The sequence below is a fragment of the Hemiscyllium ocellatum genome, chromosome 5, assembly GCF_020745735.1.
Source record: "Hemiscyllium ocellatum isolate sHemOce1 chromosome 5, sHemOce1.pat.X.cur, whole genome shotgun sequence".
Taxonomy (NCBI): Eukaryota; Metazoa; Chordata; class Chondrichthyes; order Orectolobiformes; family Hemiscylliidae; genus Hemiscyllium; species Hemiscyllium ocellatum.
The window spans coordinates 132938339-132952693 of NC_083405.1; the positions used below are offsets into that span (position 1 = coordinate 132938339).

At 41.7% G+C, this 14355-nt stretch overlaps 1 protein-coding gene across 1 annotated transcript in view; it reads right to left on the reverse strand.

Moving 5' to 3' along the window:
* arhgap39 (Rho GTPase activating protein 39) overlaps positions 1 to 14355 on the reverse strand; it is a 379768-nt gene that overhangs the window by 101224 nt on the left and 264189 nt on the right. The window contains exon 6 of the mRNA XM_060825744.1: positions 12280 to 12353. Within this exon, the coding sequence (XP_060681727.1) occupies positions 12280 to 12353 (74 nt within the window). The remainder of the gene's footprint in view (positions 1 to 12279; positions 12354 to 14355) is intronic.

The following is a 14355-nucleotide window of genomic DNA, read 5'->3' on the forward strand; positions in this document are numbered from 1 at the left end:
AAAGCTTCAAATTCTAGTTTCTTTTAGCAATGTTTAAGTTCTTTGCTGCTAAGCAATCATTTACAGGCTTCTTATCCTTAATCTGATTCTCCTAGTTCTAGTCTACCTCACTATCCTTCTAGTATTCACCCTTACAAATTCTCATGGGATCTTATATTAATCCAATAAGATGATTCCCTCATTCTACTAAATTTCAAAGGGTACAGGGCCAGCTTGTTTGAATTTATTTCATAAGATAAACATTTCCAACCCGGAAAGGACAGCAGACATTGTCTTAAATGCTTCCAACACAATATATCTTTTTTCCAAATAAGGAGACCAAAAAGATACATGGGACTCCAGATATGGTCTCATCAAGAACTTGACCAATGGCAGTAAAACTTCCCTCCTTTTATGTTCCAATCTCCCAGCAATAAACTTCAACATTCCTTTTACCTTCCTATCACTTGCATCACCTACACATTAACCGCACGTGAGTCATGTACCAGAACACCCAGGTCCCTCTGTACCACGGACGTCTTCAATTTATCTCCACTTAAATAGCATCTGCCTTTCGCTTCACATTCACATTTTCTACATTATATTTCAGCTGTCAGATTTTTGCCCACTCAACCTATCTGGATCGCTTTGCTGACATTCTGCTTCTTCTTATTTTTCTGAATATCTTGGTGTCATCAGAAAATGTACGACCATAGATTTGGTCTCTTTATCAGGAAATTGATGTAGTTGTACACATTTGAGGCCCAGCATTAGCCCTTCTGGAACATCATTAGTTACTGTTTGGCAGGGCAAAACAACACATCACCTCTCTCTACTCTTTTGAGTAGATAACAGGAAACAATTCTTAATTCATGGTAATATGTCATCTCCAGCATCATGTGCTCTTATCCTGTGTAGTAATTTTTGATGTGTCACCTTTTCAATCACCTTTTGGAACAAAGATCAAAGAAACAAAGAACAATACAGCACAGGCATAGGCCCTTCATCCCTTCAAGCCTGCACTGACACATTTTGCCTTTCCATACTAAAACTGTCTTCACTTATAGGATCTGTATCCCTCTATTCCCTTTCCATTCACAGATTTGTTCAGGTACCTCTTGAATGCTGCTTTTGTATCTGCTTCTACCACCTCCTCTGACAGCACATCCCAAGCATGCACCACCCTTTGTGTAGAAATCTTAATCTCGTACAGCTCTTTTAAACTTGCCCCCTTGCACATTAAACCTCTGTCCCTAGTAATTGACCCCTCTGGCCTGGGAAAAAATTTCCACTCTATCAATGCCATTCACAATCTTATACATTTCTATCAGGTCGCTCCTCAACCTTTTGAGTTCCAATGAAAACAAACCCAGTTTATACCTTTCTTCATAGCTAAAATCCCCCCTACCATGTATCATCCTGGTAAACCCTCTCTGTGCCCTCTCCAAAGCATTCACATCCTTCTGGTTGTGTGGTGACCACAACTGTACACAATATTCCAAGTGTGGCCTATCTAAAGTTCGATAAAGAAATCCTAGTGCTCCCCTATTTAAAGGCTTCCCTTCATCCACTTGTTATTTTCTCAAAAGCTCTCAAAAGGTGGGCAGCACTGTTGTCTTACAGCGCCAGAGACCTGGGTTCAATTCCCGCCTCAGGCGACTGACTGTGTGGAATTTGCACATTTTCCCCGTGTCTGTGTGGGTTTGCTCCGGTTTCCTCCCACAGTCCAAAAATGTGCAGGTTAGGTGAATTGGCCATGCTAAATTGCCCGTAATGTTAGGTGAAGGGGTGAAATGTAATGGAATGAGTCTGGGTGGGTTGTGCTTCAGTGGGTCGGTGTGGACTTGGTGGGCCGAAGGGCCTGTTTCCACACTGTAAGTAATCTAATCTAACCTTAATTAGATTTTAAACACTATTTCCCTATCACACATCCAAGATGATTCTTCAAAATTACATCATGATTTTCTAAGTACCCTTCTACAGCCTCCTTAATAATGAATACTAGCAACTTTCCTATGATGATATAAGCCAAACTGCTCTATAGTTTTCTGCTTTAGTTGCCCTCCTTCCTTGAACAGAGAAGTTATAATGGCTATTTCTCAATCTGCTGTGACTCTTCCAGAGTTTATGGATTTTTAGAGAATTATAATTAATGCCTCTATAGCTCTGCTGACATTTCTCTTACAGCACTACAATGTAGGTGATCTGGTCCTGGTTCCTTGTCAGACATTAATTACAACATCTTTTGCCAGCATTGTTTCTTGTGTGATAGTGATTATTTTAGGTTCCTTCCTCCATTCAACTCATGCTTTTGAAGTGTCTTTGAAACATTTTCTAAGTCTTCACTCTGAGGCTGTGCCTTGGATCCTAGTCTTTCCTACTAGTGAAAACATCTTCTCCATGTCCACTCTATCCAGGCCTCACATTATTCTGTAAGTTTTAATGGGATTCCCCCCTCATCTTTCTAAGCTTCCCTGAGTACAGACCCAGAGTCGTCAATCACTCTTCATATGAAAAACCCTTCTTCCCCAGGATCATTCTTGTAAATCTCCTCTGGAACCCCTCCAACGCCAGCACAGCGTTCCTTAGATACAGGGCCCATACCTGCTCACAATCCAAAGGCGGTCTGACCAGACTCTTATACAGCCTCAGAAATATACCTCTGTTCTTGTATTCTAGCCCTTTTGAACTGAATGCCAACACTGCATATGCGTTCCTGCATGTGCATGTTAACCTGAAGAGAATCCTGAGTTAGTACTCCAAAACCTATTTGTGCTCAGATTTCTGAAACCTTTTCCTATTTAGAAAATAGTCTAAGCTGCTGGTCTTCCTCCTGAAGTGCAAAATCTCACCCTTTACAACATTGTATTCCATCGGTCACTTCTTCGCCCATGTTCCTAGCCTGTCTTCTGTAGCCAAAAAGTGCGGCGCTGGAAAAGCACCGCAGGTCAGACAGTATCCAAGGAGCAGGAGAGTCCATGTTTCGGGCATAATCTGCAGTCCTCACTTTCTCCCTATCTTCTGTAGCCTCCTTACTTGCTCAACACTACATGCCCTCCAACCTGTAGGTCTGCAAACTTAGCGTCAGTGCCCTTCATTCAGCCTAAACAGTCCATTTCTGTGTTTATGCTCTGTTTGGCCTTCCTCTAATTTATACTCATCTGGAAGCTTGAAAACACGTACCAACAGATTTAAGAACAGTTTCTTCCTCACTGTTATCTGATTTATTTATGGATCTCTCTAATATTTTAGTTGGTCTTTCTCTGCACCTTCTCTGTAGCTGTAAAACTATATCGTACATTCAGTTCTATTACCCTGATGTACTTACGTAAGGTATGATTGATCAGGTTAGCACGCAAAACCATACTTTTTACTGTATCTCGGTGCATGTGGCAATAATAAATCAAATCAAATCAAATCATCCAAATTGATCATAACTATATAATCTCTTTTCCCTAGCTTTTATGTTTTCCCCTTAAATGCACCTATATGACTCACTTTAATCACTCTTTGAATTCGCAAGTTCCACATTTTTATCACTCTTTTAGTAGACAGGTTTCATCTGAATTCCCAGTTGGATCTTTTGGTGACTACCTTATAGTGAAGACCTCTATTTATGTCCTTTTCCCATTTCCAACAAAAGGGAATGTTCACTCTCTATCCACTCGATTAAAACCTCTCAAAAATTTAAAACTCTCATAATTCTCTGTTATGTCACCCCTCAACCATATTTTTCCCCTAGACAGAAGAGGCCCAAGCCTGTTAATCCTTTCCTGACATTTACCCAGAGTTTTTTAGTGTCATTTTCCTAAACCTTCCCAGTTCCACTGTAGAAAGGCTTTCCAATGTGGGGGTCAATAACCCAAATGGAACAGTGAGCTAAGATTTTGGGGTTGTGGGATTGAAGCTGTAATGGCTACTGTGGGCTTCTGAGTAAGTTACAACAACTATGTTCCCACTCCAACCTCTTGTTTTCACAGCTGTCTCTGAAGACTCTCCACAATTTACGAGCTTTGAAATGGGGTCACAATGGGAAAATGCATAGGGGGCACTGCTCTCCGCCTTTTTAAAAGCAGGACATCCAAAACTGTACTCAGCATTGAATCAAGAGTTGATAGAAATCAGAGGAGTAGGCTATTCAGCTGCTCAAGCCTGTCCTGCCATTCCTTATGATCTTGGCTGATCAAACAACTCAACAGCCTGTTCTTGTTCCTTTTCTCCTCAGCTTGATCCCTTTAGCTCTAGGTTCTATATCTAACTACTACTTGAAATCATTCAGTGTTTTGCCCATTAACTGTTTTTGTGGTCGTGAATTCTACAAGCTCACCACTTTCTGGGTAAATAAATTTCTCCTCATCGCAGTCCTAAATGGTTCAGGCTGTATCCATACACTGTGACCCCTGGTTCTGGACTCATCTGCCATCAGGAACATCTTTCCTACATCTACCTTGTCTAGTCCTAGGCGGTGGTCTAGTGGTTTTATTCTTAGATTATTAATCCAAAAACTCAGATAATGTTCTGGGAACTCAGGTTTGAATCCCATTATGACAGATGGTGGAATCTGAATTCAATGAAAAAAAAATCTGGAATTAAGAATCTCCTGATGACCATGAAACTATTGTCAATTGCTGAAAAACCAAACTGGTTCACTAATGTCCTTCAGGGAACAAAATCTGCTATCTTCACCTGGTCCGGCCTACACAGGACTCCTGACCCACAGCAATGTGGTTGACTCACAGTTGCCCTCTGAAATGGCCTAGAAATCCATTCAGTTGCTCAATTACCACAAAATCTCAACAAAGAAATGAAACCAGATGGGCCACCTTGCATCAATCTAGGCACCAAAAAGGATAATGGCAGAAACAGCCCTGTCAACCTTGCAAGTCCTCCTTACTAACATCTGGAGATTAGCACCAAAATTGGGAGAGCTGTCTCACGGACTGGTCAAACAACAGCTTGATATAGTCATACTCACAGAATCAAACCTTACAGATAATGTTCCAGACACTACCCTCACCATCCCTGGATTGTTCTGTCCCAGCAGAGGTGGCAGCACAGTGGGATACAATTGGGAGGGAGTTGCCCTGGGAGTCTTCAACATTGAGTCTAGACTTCACAAAATCTCATGGCTTAAGGTTAAACATGGGCAAGGATCCCTCCTGCTGATTCCCATGTACCATCCTCCCTCAGCTGATGGATCAGTTTCTCCTCCATGTTGAACAACACTTGGAGGGAGCACTAAGGGTGGTAAGGACAGAGTACTCTGGGTGGGGGGGTTCAAAGTCCACCATCAAGAGTGGCTTGGCAGAAATACTATTGATCGAGCTGGGCAGGTCCCAAGGGATGCAGCTGCTAGACTTGGCCTGCAGCAAGTGGTGAGGGATCCAACAAGTGGGAAAAACATTCTCAATCTCAATGTGCAGGCTGCAGATCCATATGTCCATGACAGTATCAGTAAGAGCGAACTTCTAGTGAAAACAAAGTCCCGATTCACTTTGAGAATAACCTCCTTCATGTTGTGTGGCACTATTACAGTGCTAAATGGCACAGACTTCAAACAGATTTAGCAACTCAAGTCTAGGTATCCATGAGGTGCTGTGGGCTAACAGCGGTACCAGAAATATACACCAATACAATCTGTAAACTCATTGCTTGGCATATCCCCCACTCAATCATTACCATCAAGTCAGAGGATCAACCCTGGTTCAATGAAGAGTGCAGGAGGGCATGCCAGGAGCATTCTTGTGCAACGCCATGTTAGAGAAAAATCACGCTTTAGAAACAGTGTGTAAAGTGTTGGCACTGTAATCACGTTGCAGCCAATACACGTTTTAAAAATCCGTGCTGTGGAACCAGCATCCCCAATTCATCAATCGCATTACAGCGAATTTGAGTTGACGAAACGGGTGTTATAACAGTTTGACCTGTACTTTAATGGCAAACAATATAAGCTACAAGAGATCGAGCTAAGTGATCCCACAACCAATGGATTAGATCTAAGCTCCGTAGTCCTGCCACATCCAGTCGTGAATGGTGGTGGACAGTTAAACAACTCACTGGAAGAGGAGACTGCACGTATATCCCCATCCTCAATGATGAAACAGTCCAGCACATCAGCACAAAAAATAAGGCTGAAGCACTCACAATAATCTTCAGCTAGAAATGTCAAGTGGACGATCCATCTTGGGTCTTCCAGTGATTTGATTTGAATTATTGTCACGAGCACCCAAGTACAGGTTTGTTTGCGAGCAGTACAGGCAGATCACAGAAAGCAAGGACCTACAAATCATAGGGTGAAAAAAACTTGGACATAGTGAGGCATACAGGTTACACGCGTACAGGGCATGTGCGAGGCCCGATCAACATTAACAAGATCAACATTATTTGAAATTAGAGAGTCCATTCATCAGTCTAATAGCGGCAGTGAAGAAGCTGTTCCTGAACCTGTTGGTGCGTGTGTTTAAGCATCTGTATTTTCTGCCTGACAGAAGGGGTTGTAGAAGAGCGTTATTGGGGTGGAAGGGGTTTTTGATGATGTTGGCAGCCTTTTCACAGCAACGACAAGTGTAAATGGACCACTACAGTGATCTCCAGCATCACAGATTCAAGTCTTCAGTCAACTTGATTCACTTCATGTGATATCAAAAAAGGTTGGAGGCAGTAGACAGTGCAAAGGCTATTGGCCCTGACAACATACTGGCAATAGTACTGAAGACTTGTGCTCCAAAACATGCCACTCCCCTCGCCAAGCTGTTCCACGTACAGTTACAGCACTGGCATCGATTTGACAATGTAGATAATTGCCCAGGTATATCCTGTGCAGAAAAAGCAGGACAAATCCAACTCAGCCAATTACCATCCCATCATTTAACTCTCAATCATCACTAAAGTGATGGAATGTGCCATCAACAGTGCTGTCAAGCAGCACTTGCTCAGCAATAACCTACTTAGTAATGCCAGGACCACTCAGCTCCTGACCTCATTACAGCCTTGGTTCAAACATGGATAAAAGAGTTGAATTCCAGGGATGAGGTGAGAATGACAGCCCTTGACATCAAGGTGACATTCAACTGACTGTGACATCAAGGAGCCTTAGTAAAACTGGAATTAGTGGGTATCAGGGGCAAACTCTCAGGTGGTTAGGGTTATAGCCAGCACAAAGGAAGATGGTTGTGGTTATTGGAAGATCAGTTATCTTAGCTCCAGGACATCTCTGCAGGAGTTCCTCAGGGTAGTGTCCTAGGCCCAACCACCTTGAGCTGCTTCAGCATTGACCTTCCCTCCATCATAAGGTCAGAAATGGGAATATTTGCTGATGATTGCACAATAATCAGCACGATTTGCAATTCCTAAGATATTGAAGCAGTCCATGTTCAAATGCAATAACTCTGGACAATATCCAGATTCAGGCTGACAAGTGGAAAGTAACATTCACACCACACAAATACCAGACAATGACCACCTCCAATAAAAGACAATCTAATCGTCATCTCCTGATATTCAATCTGTTAACAATACTGAATTCCCACTATCAACATTCTTGTGGGTATCATTGACCAGAAATTCAACTGAATTCACCACATAAACACAGTGGCTAAGAAAGCAGGTCAAATGCTAGGAATACTGCGACTCCCCAAAGCCTGTCCACCATTCACAAGGCACAAGTCAGGAGTGTGATGGAATAATCCCCACTTGCCTGGATGCGCGCAGCTCCGACAACACTCAAGAAGCTTGACTCAAAAGCAGCCCATTTGTTTGGCACCACATCCACAAGAATCCACTCCCTCCACTGTCAAAACTCAGTACACACTGCTGCCAAGATCGACAAGACGCACTGCAGAAATTTACAAAAGATCCTTAGGTAGAACCTTTGAAACCCACAACTCTTTCAGTCTAGGAAATGGAATGAAGGAAGCAGATACATCGGAACACCACCAACTACAAGCTCCTCTCCAAGCCACTCATCATCCTAACTTGGAAATATATCGCTGTTCCAGCTCTGTTTCTGGATCAAAATCTTGGAATTCCCTCCCTCAGGGCATTGTGGGTCAATCTACAACACAAGCACTGCAGCAGTTCAAGAAGGAAGTTCCCCGGGCAACTGGGGACAGGCAGTAAATGCTGGTCATCCAGTGATGCCCATGTCCCACAAGTGAATAAAATAACCATTTCAACTTGCCTGGCCACCTTCAGAGAATTATGCAAGTGAACCCTGAGGTCCCTCTGCTCCTGTACTCCTCTCAAAGTTGTACCATTGAGCCTGTATTGTTCCTTTTACCAAAGTGCATTACCTCACATTTCTTTGCATTGAAAGTCCTCTGCTAGATACCTGCCCATTTGGCTAACTTGTCAATGTCCCTGTGAAGTTGTTCAGTGTCATTGTCATGATTCACTATTCTCCTGCACTTGGTATCATCTGCAAGTTTAAAGATTTTGCCAAATTGTTTACTTAAATCAAGAAAATATTAGGGTCCGAACACCAATCCCAGGGGAACACACCTTCAACTCATCTCTAAACGGAGAATTGCCCCTCGGTTTCCTATCTTATAGGCAACTTCTAATCCATGCTGCCATAGAGTCATCAATTCCAAATATTTCTAAATTGCTAACCAAATGCTAGCACCTTATCAAATGGTTTCTGGAAGTCCAAACATACAGCATTCACAGCACTAGCCTCATCCAGAGCCAGTTTCACCTAATCAAAGAACTCAGTCAAATCCACCCGCTGAAGGTTTGCCTGTGTGAACTCAGTGTTTTTCTGATTCCTTGATGCCATTTCAATCGGCCAATACCTGAATATCAGAATAGCTATTCTCACTTGTCCTTTTAGATGTTTGATAACGTGGAAATGTAAAGCATTTTCTTGATGTCTATGTGAAGTAATACTATCAAAATCAGATTCTCTGGCCATTTCATTCACTTGCTAGTTGGTGCAAAACCAGTGTCACGTTTACCTGGATACCATCAGTGACTGCATAATGAAGGTAATCCACTGAAAGTGCTTTGTGACCTCCTAGTAATATGAAAGATAGTTAGATTTTTAAAAAATTTATTGTTTTAAAGTCCTTTAGAAAGCAAACAGTTACTCTCATGTGATTTCTTTTTAATCTGTTCACTCTTAATTCTGGCTGAGACTGATTATGCAAAGTTGTGTCTAATTCAATTTCTACCTCTGCTTTGATAAGGCAATTACACACCAGAGATGCAGAGCGCACTCTCATGCTCAATAAAACATTTCTGTTGAAAGGGGCATTTGCTCTTCATTAAAGCAGACCTTAACAGACACAGATTAAAGGCAACTCCTGGGCTGTGAAGAAAAGGGTTGCCAATTATTTTCTCTTATTTGATGTGAGACAAATGAGCAGCCAAAAGGTGAAATGAATGGTGGCAGGATTAACATCTGCTGAAGGCGATGGTAACCTTACACTGATTTCAATTGTCAGCCAGAATCCTCTGGAGTTGCTTGCTCACATTTGTTTGCAATTTGCAGTCAGTGCTTCTGTTTAAACAGTAAGAAAAATTCTTCCCTTAAATAAAATAAGTAGGAACTGAGGTAGATAATACTGTGAACCACAATTGCCTGTCAGGTAGTTTAGTTCAAATGAATTATTTGCGCCAGTAAACATGCACTCCATGTGTCCTGAAGTAGCAGTTCATAGAGTAAGTGGCCTTGCTCAAATATCAACTAAGTCTGTTGCACCGCTCAATTAGTTCATGGCTTGTTTGAAGAAATAACCACATCTACCTGCTCTGGCTCCATATCCATTGACGGCCTTGCTGATCAAAAATATTCATAGGTTTTGGAAAATTTTTGATCAACTCCTAGTTGTTTGGGGAAGTGGAGGAGACAGTTCTAGATTTCCATGTTGCGTTTTGTGAACAATCACTTTTGGACATCACATCGAAGCAGTTTGGCTTGTTAAAATGTTAAAATTAAGATCATATTAAAATAATATTAAGATTAAACCCCTTTACTTTGGATTTCTCTGGCAGGGGACATAGAGTATGATAGGATTTAATGATGTAGATATAGAGAAACTATCTTAACCACCTTAATTAATTCTTTCTCCACATACACTGTCATAATATACTTCCAGCATTTTCAGATTTCAAGCATCTGCTTCATTCTGAGTTCCAAATAAGTCACATGTTTAAATTCTATACTCAAGGGAATACAAACCAAGCACATATAACTTTGTCTATGTAGTATAACACAAAGCTGGTGGGAGGATCAGCTGTGAGGAGGGTGCAGACTTGCTTCAAGGTGATTTGAAAAATTTGAGTGAGTGGGCAAATTCATGGCAGATAAAGCATAATGTGGATAATTGTGACTTTATCAACTTCGGTAGCAAAAACATGAAGACTGATTAATATACAAATGGCTGTAAATTAAGAGTGGGAATGTGCAACAAGAACTCTGTGTCCTTATACACCAGTTCCTGAAGGTAAAACTAAGATCAGACAAGGTAGATGCAAACAGGATGGTCCCAGAGGTCATAGTCTAAGGATACAAGGTAAACCATTAAAGACTCAAATCAGGAGAAATTTCTTCACCTGTGGTGAGAGTGGTGAACCTGCAGAATTCGCTAGCATGGACAGCAGCTGAGACCAAAACATTGTACAATTTCAAGGAGGAGTTAGATATAACACTTGGGGCTAAAGGGATCAAAGGATGTGGAGGAAACACAAGAACAGGCTGTTGTGTTGGATGATCATCTATGATCATAATAAATGGTGGAGCAGGCTTGAAGGGCTGAATGCTCTAATCTCCATGTTTTTAAACTGCCCTCATAATTTTTTTACCTTTATAGCTCTGTTGGGCCCAGATCTGGACCTATTCTCACCAAGTGAGTTAAATCAAAATCAGGGCTAATGTGAACTAGACACTGCTAAAAGGAGAAGTAGCCTGATCTGAGAAGTCAGCCAAATTATGGGGAGGTAATGGCCTAGTAATATTATTGTTGGACTGACAACCCAGAGACCCAGCTAATGTCTGGTGACCTGGGTTTGAATCCCGTCATAACAGATGGTGGTGTTTGAATTCAATAAAAAATATCTGGAATTAGGAGTCTAATGATGACCATGAATCCAATCTTGCTGGTCAGTAAAACTCATCTGGTTCACTAATGTCCTTCAGGGAAGGAAACTGCCATCCTTACTCGATCTGGCCTACATGTGATTCCAGACCCACAGCAACGGTTGACTCTTAATCACCCTCTGAGCAATTAAGAATGGGGCAATAACACTGCCTGGTCAGCGATGTCCTCTTTCCATTAAAGAACAAAGAATTTATAGTGTTTAACTCTGTATATGTGTGGATGAATGCGTTTGTGACAAATGCCACCCGAAATGGAGTCAATCATGTCAGCATATGCAACAGTTCCTCCCTTGGCTCAATGCTTGATCATTTTGAACCCAAATCTGTTGGATCATGGCACCATATTTGTGTTGGGAAGATGCAGTGTGTGTGTGGAAAGGCCACTTCAGCAAGATCCTGCAAGGTGTCCAGTGCCGCTGGAATCCCACCACAGAGATACTCATTCATGTACAGAACATATATGCAAGGTGTTGGAATTCCAACTTATTGGATCATGAAATTCTGGGTATTATATTCATCACTGTCTTAACTAAGTCACTCCACTGCAATTTCCAATTTCACCTATTGGTCAGAAGGTGGTTAGATGAGCCAGGTCACTTTCCCATCGTTGTCTAGGCATTTTGTTGAGTGATATAAATGACCATGGTCTTCCAAACTTTTTCACAGGGCCTACATTAGCGTACAAGGATCATTACAACACTGAAACAGTTGATTTTGGTAAACGTATCACAGTCACCATTCATAACTGCCTCTCAGCAGTCATCAACTAGTGCCCTTGAGGTACACCTTGTTCTGGTGTTAAATCAGTTCTCTTGGATTGGTAGGCTCAGTAATTCCTCCCCAGCTAGACCCAATGAATTACTATCTCCTGCTACGGCAATCGAGCTTTCACACCCAGCTGGACTGAATCAGTGCAGCCTTTGACCCAATTGTCTTCAATCTCATCATTTTCTGACCTGGTTATCAATATAGCTCAACAGTCAATGAACCTCACCATTGGCAGTGTTCCACCCAAGCCCGCTCCTTTCGTTGCCCAACCCCACTCTCCTTCACAATGTTATTCTTCCTAAAGCATCAGGTGCTTTACTTTTCAAATTTTGAAACGAGGGAATGCTGGAAAAATGAACAAACATGGTGAACTACTCATATGAGCACATCAGCATAATTTATATGAGGTAAAAAGAATGAAGAATCTTGATTACCTTCTTTGCTCCAGTCAGGGCCGATTTCTGTAGTTTACGATAGCAGTACTTAGCATACGTGCTAATAGCAACACCTATCAAAGAGGAACAGAAAACCATTAGACATGGCAGACACACTAAGGGTAACAGTGGGGAGCAAGGTGCATGTGAGCTCATGTATGTTTTTTTTTCCTTTCTCTAGACCATCATTGGTTTTCAGTGGAATTGTGCCACAATTTGGCATTAAAAAGAAATGCTCAATGTTGATCAAGACAAAAGGGTGTCACAATTCCTTTCATTGAGTAGGATATTCATTGACGGTCTGATCTCCTGTACCTTTGGTGAGGCATTACATGCTCAAGTAGGGTAAAGTCTCTGTTGGCTGGCCTGAAAAATGGATCATCAGACACTCTGTGATACAGGCTGGAGAAAACCTTAAGATTAGATTACATACAGCATGGAAACAGGCCCTTTGGCCCAACAAGTCCACACCGACCCTCCGAAGAGCAACCCACCCAGACCCATTCCCCTACATTTACCCCTTCACCTCACACTACAGGCAATTTAGCATGGCCAATTCACCTAACCTGCACATTTTTGGACTGTGGGACGAAACCGGAGCACTTGGAGGAAACCCACGCAGACACGGGGAGAATGTGCAAATGCCAAACAGACATTTGTCTGAGGCGGGAATTGAACCCGGGTCTCTGGTGCTGTAAGGCAGCAGTGCTAACCACTGTGCCGCTGGATTCTCTGTGTGAATCCTAACTCACAGTGGCTATTGATCTAAGGAGAATTCTGATGGTTTGCGTCACGTTGGCCAGTGAGAGGAACATTTTATGCATCTCCAATTCCAGAAAAATTGTTATCTGATGGACAACTGTCACCCCAATTCTTATCTGTCAATTTATCTTGATTGATATTACAATCTGTCTTCAGACCTTCTGAGCTACACGTTTTTATCGCCCACACTTCCTCCTCTAAGGTGCTAACATAATTTTAGTATTATCTTCCCTGAGTTAAAAAGTTATGGTTCCTAGTCAAAGCCACTAGAATTTGACCTAGATAACCTAGTCTGATACTTAAGTTTGGCAGAGATGAGTGCTGGATTATTCTATTTTGGGGAGCTGTTAAATTGGGCCTCCTACAGATGGAAATTGAAGATCCCTGAGGTCTTATTTCAAGAATAGGAACAAATTTTCTCCCTCATGTCTAAGTCAACATTCCTTCCCCAAGCAAACACAAGAAAAAAAACAGGTCATTTATATAATACTCAAGATATCAGTATTTGCAAATAACTTACCATACTCATTTACAGAGCAGTGACATGTTACAAATTACTATTGTGGCTGTGAAGCAATTTGGGAATGTTCTGAGTAAATATTAGGGACTTTATTAATGCAATTTCTCTTGCCTCATTGTGCTGAAATAAAGATCGATGGCACTATTTCCTCCAACTCCTGAAACCTTGTCAAATGTAAGCCATTGCTCCTTTCTCAACTTCCTACTTCTATTCATCATGACATGCCTAACTAACAAAGCATGCAGCGATCTGCTCAAAGTCCTGAACAAATATTGCTCAAAGGGGCATGTCGGTTTCCCAGTGAGTCTCAATTTACTGTGTTCTCTTGCTCCCTTTTGAGAAATCCCATGTCCTTCACTTGACCTTTCTTCACAATGATGTAGACCAACAAGTCACTCCGTGATCTAGTACATTATTCTCAGCCTACTCTGCTACTACAGAACGGCACTGTCTTTCAACAAGGAATTTAAACAGATATCATTCAGTGCACTGGTGTAGCTGCACTCCCAGCTCAAATAAAGAGCATGGCTCCTATAATGGCGTCACACAATTTCTATTTGATTTATACTCTACAAAGATGCAAATTTGTGATGCATCCCATGTCTCATTCAGACTTAATTAATGGCTCTACTTGAAATCAGATGGGGATTTGTCTAATGTCCTATTGAGCAATCCTTTCTTAACTAACATGGTCATAAAGCAAATTAACTACTCAATCTATCACTGATACAGTGGTCATTCTGTTCAACTAGCCTTCATTTCTCTAAGCAATAAGTGACCAATGCAAATTTTAC